Here is a 9,745-nt window from a genome sequence, read left to right on the forward strand (position 1 = left end):
CCTCCGGACCGTGGAGCAAAGCCGCTCTGGCAGCTCTGCAGGCGGCACAGCAGAGGCAACACGGCGCCGAGGACTTTGTCCCCCCCTCTGCGAAAGGAAGGGGGGAGGAGAGGGGACAGGGCAGCAGCCTTGGAGAAATCCGGCCCTTACAGGGAGAGGGACCTTTGCCGCATTTGCAAAAGGGCAGACAATTAGCAGACGGGCTCCGCAAGGCTTGTCAGAGCGCGCTGGCTGCTCGGGACCTGCACGCCGCTGAGGAGCTCGCAACACACACGGTACCCGGCGTTCAGGGCAAAATCCGGCTGGACGGTCTCCCAGGAGCCCGGCTGTGTCGGCACGGTAACCTCCGCCGTGCTTCGGAAAGCGAGAAAAGTCTCATCCGCGCCCACGAGGCAGCAGAGCCCTTGTGCATGGACCGTCTCCGGCAGCACTGTGTGTCGATCGCGTCCTGCACTTCGCAGGACCTGTTTTCCTCCATGAAAGCGAAGCAGCAGGTCGGGAGCCCGGCCGCCGGCGAGGACGGGCCTCGGGGGCAGGCGGCAGCTCCAGGGCCCCGGAGGCAGCACGAGCCCAGCTGCACTGCAGCATCGCTCACTCCCGAGCCGCAGCTGCCTGGCACAGCCCGCAGGAGGCCCATGAGCTATTTCTGGCACGTCGAGTCGGAGAGGGAGCAGCAGAGGCTGCGGCGCTGCATCGCGAATGAGCGAGAGCAGCTGGCGCCTCCGCGGAGGAGAGCGAGCCAGGCGCCGCGCGCTCAGCTTGGGAAAACCTCCAGCCCGTGACCCGGAGGGTCGTGCTTCCCGACTGCGCGGCACCTGTGCCGTTCCTGATGGCTCTGAGAGCAGGAAGAGCGACGTGGCCTGGAGAAACCGGCCAGAGCACATCGTCCAGACGGTGCAGCGGGTCCCCGGCTGCTGCGCCGAACAGCTCGTCCTTCGCACGCCGCCAAGTCCTGCCCTCCCGGGAGCTGCCAGCGATCCCCGCGCGTGGCACAGCCAAGCCCGCTCTGCTCCTCTCGCACAGCGGATGCTCCGCCGCCTCTCCGGGCTGAAGGAGATGAGAAGCTGAAGTGCTGGTGGGAGTTTCAGAGACGAGAGCAGCTATTTTGCATGGGTTCGCTGCTATAGAGAGAATTTGGCAAACGCACGGGGCCTGAACATACTCCTTTTGTTGCTAAAAGCATCGTGTGGGAAGCCCGTTTTAGGTCGCTGTGCTGCTGTTTCTTGCCAGATAGACGCACTAAGCAGGTGCTGCAGCCCCGTGCTTCTGTCCTGGCATGAACGTAAGAAAAGTTACCGTACCCGAAGCATGCGTTTTGGGGACTGTTCTGACTTTCCTGGGAGCTTCAGAGCTTCGTCCTGCTAAGGAGCTTTCACCTCCCGGGGGCAGCTCGCAAATCCCGTTACGTGCTGGGTGTCTGAGCAGCCAGGGAGATCTCGGGTGGCAGCGGCTCACTTTCACATCCTGCCCCATGGCGCAGATGAGCCGCAGGACTGTCGAGATTTCAGCTGAACCCTGCCTGCTCTTTGCAGACTGAGCCCTGGGACATAAGTGCACTTTGCCACAGATAGTTAGTCCATTTTTTAAAGCACTTCCCCTGTGCAAGCTGTGCAAGGCTGGGGTGGAGGAAATGTAGCCGTCTGGCAGTGACGGAACCGGCAGCGGTCTGAAAACGAGATGGTACAAACCAGCGTTGATGCTGCCAGCAGGTCCGAACAGCCCACGTGTGATTTATTGGTGCCTTTCTGCTATGATTTCTAAGCTATTGCTATTAAAATAACGGAGGGCAAGCGGGTAGCTCAGATGCGGGACCGCAGCGGACCGAGCTGCTGCTTCTCCTGCAGGATGCTGCCGAAGAGCCTGGCCGCGGCCATGGCGCAGCCCCAGTGGCTGGTGATGCCGAAGCCGCCGTGGCCGTAGTTGTGTATCACCTGCGGGAGCGGAGAAGGGATCGGCACGGGGAGAGCAGCGCTGGGGCCCCGCGGGGCTCAGCAGCACCTCGCGCCGGCCGAGGCAGCGGAGACACGAGGAGCCGAGAAGGGACCAGCGCGAGCCAGGAATGAATTCAAACACAGCGTTGCTTTGCGCCACGCTCTGGGCTTTGCCTAAATACGCTGCTTTCTTTCCAAGACTCTCTAGCTAAAAATTGAATATGTTTTCATTACATTTAATTACACTGTGCAGCTGCTGTCCCCACCGGAGCCGTAATCTCTCCTTCAGAGCTGCACAGAGACACACGCACGCAATCAAACCATGGATTTCCTCTACAGGTCTGCTGACGAGCATCCAAATGAACGCGCTGAGGGGCGGTGTGGTCCTGCGTAAAAGGGCTCTGTGCTAAACCTCTGCCACCCTCGGTCTGCTTTATCTTGAAAGGTACAGCAGCAGTGCAAGGCAATTCAAGGGCCGTTGCCCGGGGGGGGTTTTGCATGCAGCCGGGTGTCCGAGCTTGACCCCTGCAAAGGCGGCTCGATTTGCCCGAGCGCTCAGCTGCAGGAAACCTCGGGAAGACCCAGCCTCTGCTCCAGGAGCCCGGTGCCAGCGCCTGACGGCGGCCCTTTCCCCCGCTTGGCGTGCAGTACCTGCGACTGCCCGTGCCCGACGGCCTCCCTCTCCAGGCGAACGCTGGGCCGCACTGGTCTCAGGCCGCTCCACTCCTGCACGATCGTTGCTTTCTGAAACCCAAAGCACATCAGCACCCGCGCGGCATCGCTCCACGCTGCAGCAGCCGGGCATCGGCCCAGTGCCGGCAGCCAGCGATCGCCGAGGACCGAGCCGAGACGGACGCTCTCCTGCCCCGGAGCCGGCGCTGGGGGCAGCGCGGGGCGACGGCACCGGCTGATTTCTGCCCGCCAGGCTGCAGAGCGGCCGGAGCGCAGACCGCCCGCCGGGCCCAGTGCCGGCTTCCCACCAGCGCCGGGYGCAACGGCAGCAGCACGAGCCAATACAAATCAACCTAAACGCACCTCGGCCCTTCCGTAACGCCGCAGAGCCAAAACGCACGGGGCATCGCACCACGGCATGAGTCACAAGGACCCAAGGAAGCTTTGGAGCCCTGAAAAGCTCTTTTTTTAAAAAAAACCCAGCTCCTTCAGCAATTATTTCTGCCTAGTGACCTTGTCGCAGGAGTGATGCTGGACACAGACCTCACGTATTGACCAGCCAGGTCTGTCCAGAGCCTGAGACCTTCATGACGAGCATCACCAGGCGTAAGACAACTACCGAGCTGTGCCGCCGTCCCGCATTTGACCTCTCGCAAAGTGAGACGTGCCACTTGGTGTTGCGCGTAAACATCACTTTGGGGCTGTATGCGCACGCTTCACCTGACGGTTACTAGCGTGTTTCTAAGCACAAGCAGCAATTGGTTTGAAGAAATCCTCCTTGTTCTCCCAGTTTGCCGAGGGCACTTTGCGTTACTGATGTAAAGACTGAGATTTGCTGGTTTGTCCCTGGCACTGGCTCCTGCGGCTGCTCCCTTCAGGCTGCTCCGATGCGGAGCGGTGCCGGATGGCGCGCAGGGACCCACCTGGAGAGCGGGCAGCAGCCGGCAGCAGGTCTCCCAGATGGCTCTGTGGTCCTGGGCGCTGTTCTCCTCGTTCCAGTTCCCCAGCTGGTTCACGCCTCCCAGGACGGTCATCTCGCTCCTGCACCGGAGCACAGCGGAAGGGACTCGGCTGACAGGGGGGGGAGGTCTCGCCGGGGACACGCGGTGGCAGAGCCTCGCAACGTGGGGTTTACGGGCTCGATGCTCGGCGGGTGCCCTGGGCGGCGGGGTGCCACCGGCGCGGGCACGTGGGGGAGCACCCCACGGAGATCCGCCCTCGGCACGGCCGGGAAGGGGCTGTGCCGGCTGGACGCTCCCACAGAGCATCCCCAGAGCCGGGGGCTTGCGTCAGCCCTGGGGAGCGTAAAAACCCCGGTAGACCCCGAGCTGGCCGGGCTCCGCTGGGTGCACGGCCACGTTCAGAGCCTGCGCGGGAGCCGCGCTCCGGGCACGACCGCTAGCGCCCAGCGCAAGCTAAGGAAACGCACGGAGGCGGATTTCTGTGCAGCCGGGGCTGTGATAAGCAATCACTTGGAATACTTTCCTCGGGCGCTGTGAGGATCCCAAGTTGCTATTTACATAGTGGCTTATTGCCTAATCCTGAAACATCAGCACCGTAGGAAGTGCCAGAAACGCAGCATTTGAGCTACGGCTTAGAAAAACCTCCTTGTTGCCAAAGCGGAGCAGATCGCTGCTCTCGGGAGGAAACAGGGGCTGGGAGGCAGCAATGTGCGTTTATCATTAGCTCCCCGGGTACCCGCGTATGCTGCTGCCGCCGCGAACGGGTCCCAGCTCCCCCAGGAGAGCTTGCGGGGAAGCGGGCGGAAAGGCAGGGAAGGCGCTGGGAGCTTGGCTCCGCCAAGCCGGAGCTGGAGCCAGAGCCTCCCGCTGCTGAAACCCAGGGGATTCTCGCCGCCGGCTTTAGCGGGAGCGCCGCACAGAGGCGCCTTCTCCTCCACTGACCTCGCTTGGCACAGCCGCGTCCTTTTGCAGCAAAAGGAGGAAACCTCAGGCCAGGTACAAACCCAGGTTTAATACCTAAAGTCATCGTTTAGAGGGCTGCTGCAGCAAGGACGTGTTATGGATGTCGGCGGGGAGCCACGCTTGAGGCAGAGCGTTGCAGTTAACACGAGCAGGACATCACCGATGCCAGAGCGGCCCCCGCCTCCGGCACGAACCGCTACCTACCCCGGTATGATGTACGGCGAGTTGTAGATTCCCAGCTCGGTATCGTGAGTTATGACAAAGTGCTTCACCCACGGAGCCCGGACCTGGCGGATGAGGGAGGCAGAGTCACGCGGGTGCCGGGGACAGAGGGACAACGCCGCGGGAGCCGTCCCCTGAACCATCATCCTCTCCTCCCGAGCATTTTATGCCTTTTTATTAATATCATTAAGCCTGTGGCCTCCTCCCAAGGAAGAAACTAGCTGAAGACGGGGTGTCACGGCGGTTCCCGAGCAGAGCTGGGAAGCGACGCTGGTTTTCTGCTCTGGGCCCATGAGTACGAGGTTTTTACTGATTTCTGCTGGGAATCGGGGCCGAAACGCAACGCGGTGCCGGCTGCGAGCCTGGGCCATGCCCCAGCGGGTGCGTGTAGACGCACGCCATGAGACGAGCCTCCGCACGGCTCCCCGGGAGAAAGCGGGGCGACGYGAGTCCTGCGCCCGTCTCACCTTGATGACCTGCCCGCGGCCGGGCTGCAGCGCCGGGTCGGGCTGCAGCTCCCCCGCACGCACCCCGGTGCAGTTGATCACCACGTCGGCGCCCTGGGCGAACACCTGCGGGGAGGCGGACGCGGAGCCGTGAGCGCTGCCAGGGGACCRGCCCGCGTCGCAGCGCGGCCGCGCGTTCGCTCCGGCAGCCCGGCGATGCCCGAAACGCGAGGGCCCGGCTCCCCCGCGCAGCYGCCGCCGAAGCCGCGGGCACCGCTGGCCGAGACCGCCAAGAGCTGGAGGATCTCCCCAAAATGCTCCCTGCAGCGGCAACCTGAAATGAGGGGCCCCAACAGGCCCCCCCTGTCCGTCGTCCTCGCATTGCTGCCCGCATCCATCCCGACGGACGTCCGTTTAGCCCGGTCTCACGTGGCTCCGCTATCGGGAGCTTTTCGCTCTCCCCAGCGTTAGAGGATCATTCGCGACACCCAAACTAGATCTCCCTCGCCCATTCCTCGTGACCTTACCCGCTCTGGGAAAGAGATTGTCCCTTTTCCTCTTTGCTTTCCATCCTTGAAAACCGCTATYGCATCCCCCCTCAGCCTTCTCGTCCTCAAGCAGCCCCCTCGACTCTGCCTCTCCCTGTAGGACGTGTTTTCCAGCCTCGGCTCACCCGTGCTGCCGTCCTCCTGCCCTCGGCTCGTGCTGCCCGTCCGTCCCCACCTCCCCGGCGCCCGCGGAGGCTGGTCCCCCGCCGCGGCGGAGCCCACGCGGCCACGGGCCCAACTCACCTCCTGGAAAGAGCCAATCTTCTTATGGAAAAACTTCACTCCTCTCTGCGTCAACCTTGAAGGACAAGTTCATTTGTCGCCGGCAAATAAAAGCAAATGCACCGCTCGAATTAGCCCCTGCAGTTGCTGCCCRGAGCAGGGACGGCTTTTTGCTCACTGTAGCCCACGTCCCCTGAGACCGCGCCAACCCCGGAGCTCAGCCCCGGCYGCGAGCCACCGCAGCTCCGGCCCCGGTTCCTCTTCCCTGCATCCTCAGCGCGGCCCCAAATCACCCACCAGCTTTGCAGTAGAGAAGGCTCGGGGGGGAGCCTCGACGTGGAGGATGAAAATTCACCCCGCCCCCCGTATTCCGGCGGGTGGATAAATTGGGCAGAAAAAGGTGGTTCTTACTGCTCGGCCTCAGCTCGCAGCACCCGCGGGCGCCGAGCAGAGGCGGCGCGAGGTGCTCACCTGTTGGTGAGCCACGGCAAATAGCTCCTGCCCTCCAGCATCAGCGCCGTGTTGAACCAGCCGTAGCTGAAACCAAACGCGGGGGGAGAAAACAGTTCGGGTTTGCAGCATCTTSGCAAGAGCAGCTGCCGCCCGCCCTGCAGCGCCCCAGCTCCCTCCTCCGCAGCCCGTCGCTGGCTCTGGGAAATGGGACTGAAAATACCTGTAGCCAGGGAAGAGCTCAAGCTCTTTTGGGGTCAAGTTCCTGAACCCCAGGACAACGTTTTTCCAGGATGGGTCCTGCAAAAGGAGGAAAAGTCCGGCTGCGGCAAATCACAGACCTGCAGGCAGCTTCCACCCTCGGAGGGCTTAGCCCTCGCTTTGTACAAATATTTCACTGAGGAAACCAGAAAACATYAAGTTCCAGGCAAACTGCTCACCAGACGAACTGCTGGAACTATTTGGAAGAGTTTAAAGCCTTGTTTAGCATGAGATACAAACGTGCCCACCCCTGCAGCAGCCTCGGACCTGGAGCCCTTCTCGCCCCCCTCTGCAATTTGCTCCTTACCGGAACGGGCTGTTTAAACAGGTTGTAGCCAGAAATGAGGAAAAGTCCCATTTCCTTTGCTTCCGGCGAGCCAACGTGCCCGAGGAGGTAGTCGAAGGTCTCTTTGTTCCAGAGCCTAAAACGAAAACCCGAGAGCCGCGGCTGCGTCGGCTCCCCCGGCCGCGGAGCCGTGCTGCTGGGACCGGTCCCACGCTCGCCCGGGCTGGCGGTGGAGCAAGAACCAGCCCGCCCGGGCACGGCCGCTTTGTGCCGCCCCACTTGCTGCCGAGGCTCCGTCAGCCCGTGCACTCACGTCTCCTGCAGGTCGCCGCCGTCGTGCAGGTAGGGCTGCCAGAGCCCCGCGGCCCCGTCGCTGGTGGTGTGTGGCGTGTAGCGGTCTGCGTAGACGGCGAGCTCCAGCRCCGGCACCAGCGCGTGGTACTGCTCGTGGATGCACAGGGCGGTGGAGAGCCCCATCACGCCGGCCCCGATGACGGCGACACGCATGGCTCGGCCACGGCGCCCGGGAGGCCCGGCAGCACCGGCGGGACCCGCTCCTGGAAGACCCAAGATGCTCTCAGTTCTGGTAAACCCTGGACCGTAGTTGGATTCGGATAAGGTGCAGTCCATAAACGCAGCCCTGCGTGGGACTGCGACCTGCTCAGGCCGAGGACGAGCCATCAGGACCATGAAGTGCCAACGGAGCAGGACCCAGCCAGGCTGCTGCCCATCTGCTGCAGCTTTACGACTTACAGGCAACAGGAGTCGGCGCTGGAAAAGCCTCTTTGCCTCCTCTGCGGGCAGCACGGCACGAGCCCGAGCCTGTCCCCGCAGCGCCAGCCGAGGGGATACCTGCCCCCACGGGTCTCCAGCCCGTCAATAAATAACAAAAATGCACCTTTTTCAACAACCCACCTGCAGATTATGTGGTCCTCAGGGCAGTCGCCGCAGTTTTCCACGACTTCTGCAGATGGCCTTCTCAATGCAGCTTGTTTACAGCCCAAAAAGTCATCGGCAGTCCAAGGTTTAATCGCCACAGGCAGAGGGATCGCGATCCGCCCCCAGCGCTGGGCAACGGGGTCAAAGTCTTTGCCAAGGGAGGTCCGGCCATGGAGGTGGAGTGTCCGCACTGGCCAGCCCCGGTGCCCGCAGCGTGGCTGGAAACCTGCCCGGAGCCGCCGCTCCGAATGGGAAAGGAGGTTGCCGCGGTCCCCGGCGAGAGGCCATGGTGGCACTTGTCTCCGCGGGGACTTCGCTGCTGGGACGGAGGAGATGGGACCTGGCGAGGGGCCGCGTGGCTGGGGGAYGGGGCTCCTTCTCCCCGGATCCCGGAGAAGCCACGATGCTTCGGGCTCKGTTTTCGTGCTGCAAGAGAGCACTAGCCCTCGCGTCCCCTAGACAGGTGCCCCGGAGCTGCGCCACCCCGCTGCCCGCTCTGAAGGGTTGGAGGGCTTCACTTCTCATTTTTAAGCTGCTTCTCCCTCCCTGAACCCCACCGTTTTGCATTCCGGGCTGACAAGACAGGTTTCTTTCTGTGCGGACACAATTCCCGCCAGGAGGCAGCCCTGGAAGCACAGGCGGTGCTTGGACGGCGTCGCTGCAATTAGGGATTTTGCTGAGGGTTGCAGGAACTGCCTGAAGCTTTTGTGCAAGAGGCAACGAGGGGAAAAGAAACGGGAACTCATCTGCATAGCCGAGTTTAAAACACGTATCTGGACTCCTGGGCCCAGGATTCCCATCCGGGGAGAGGGGTGTTTTTTCTCAGCGCTGTTGGTGKTTTTTTTCGGGAAGGAGCCCGCACCACTGGGGACGCTGCGCCCAGACGCCGCAGCAGACCGGCCACCGCCAACGGGGACGCAGCCGCGCAAACGGCAGCGGAAGGGCCCGGGCCGACGCCAGCCGAAGGCTCCGGCGCCCGGCGGGCTCAGCGGCCACGGCGAGCGAAGGTTACGTCTGCAGGCTCACGCGGCTTAAGCCCCACGCTGCGACATCCAGCCCCGGACTCCGTGGGGCCGTCGCACAACTCCGTATTTCCCCCATCGTGTTGCAGAGACGGAGGGGGGAAAAGCAGTTGTCCAGGGCCTCAGTTATTAAGGGCTTTACGTACAATCAGCAAAGCCTATTATAGTAATTACCCTATTACTCGTCCACCTCTTGCTTTTGGCACCGCTGACCCCTCATGCTTTCTTCAGGCCGGTTGCGACGCCCTTCCCCACTACGGTGATGCCTAACGGAGGTGCTCCGGGCGCTTCCCGAAGCCCCGGAGCACCCTTGGGCTGGCTCCTGTGGCTGGGGGGGGGGGCCTGGCCCAGGGGCTCCAGTGGCCCAGAGGCTCCTGCAGCCCAGGGGCTCGGGGGCTTCGGTGGCCAAGGGGCTCCCATGGCCCAGGGGCTCTGGCGGCCGACTCTTGCGGCCTGGGGGCTCCAGGGGCCTGGGGGCTTCAGTGGCCCAGGGGCTCCGGTGGTCTGGGGGCTCCGTCAGCCCAGGGCTCCAGTGGTCCAGGGGCTCCCGCAGCCTGGGGGCTCCCATAGCTGTGGGGCTCCAGGGGCCGAGGGGCTCCTGTAGCCTGGGGGCTCCCGTGGCCCGGGGGTCCCGCGGCCCAGGGGCTCCGGACGCCCCAGACACCGGGCGCCTGCGAGGCCGCTCCGAGCTAGAGAGGGGCCGGTGCGGAAGCGGTTACGGAGCGCAGCGGCTCGGCGCTGCAGGCCGCGGCGGAGGCCTCCGGCGGGGGCGGGAGCGTCGGGCACCGCCGCCGCCCCCGGCTCGGGGCCGCCCCCGGGCC

The 9,745-nt window shown here is 63.6% G+C and overlaps 1 protein-coding gene across 1 annotated transcript; it reads right to left on the reverse strand.

The window, feature by feature from the left end:
- Positions 1 to 1,799: 1,799 nt before the first annotated feature.
- Positions 1,800 to 7,470, reverse strand: DAO (D-amino acid oxidase). The gene is made up of 10 exons (XM_026060278.1): positions 7,277 to 7,470; positions 6,985 to 7,099; positions 6,640 to 6,716; positions 6,438 to 6,503; positions 5,988 to 6,042; positions 5,218 to 5,322; positions 4,733 to 4,815; positions 3,527 to 3,644; positions 2,583 to 2,675; positions 1,800 to 1,931 (listed from the first exon to the last, which is right to left on the reverse strand). The coding sequence occupies exons 1-10, from the start codon at positions 7,468 to 7,470 to the stop codon at positions 1,800 to 1,802; spliced, it is 1,038 nt and encodes a 345-aa protein (XP_025916063.1).
- Positions 7,471 to 9,745: the final 2,275 nt, after the last annotated feature.

The sequence above is a fragment of the Apteryx rowi genome, unplaced genomic scaffold, assembly GCF_003343035.1.
Source record: "Apteryx rowi isolate R43461 unplaced genomic scaffold, aptRow1 scaffold_168, whole genome shotgun sequence".
Lineage (NCBI taxonomy): Eukaryota > Metazoa > Chordata > Aves > Apterygiformes > Apterygidae > Apteryx > Apteryx rowi.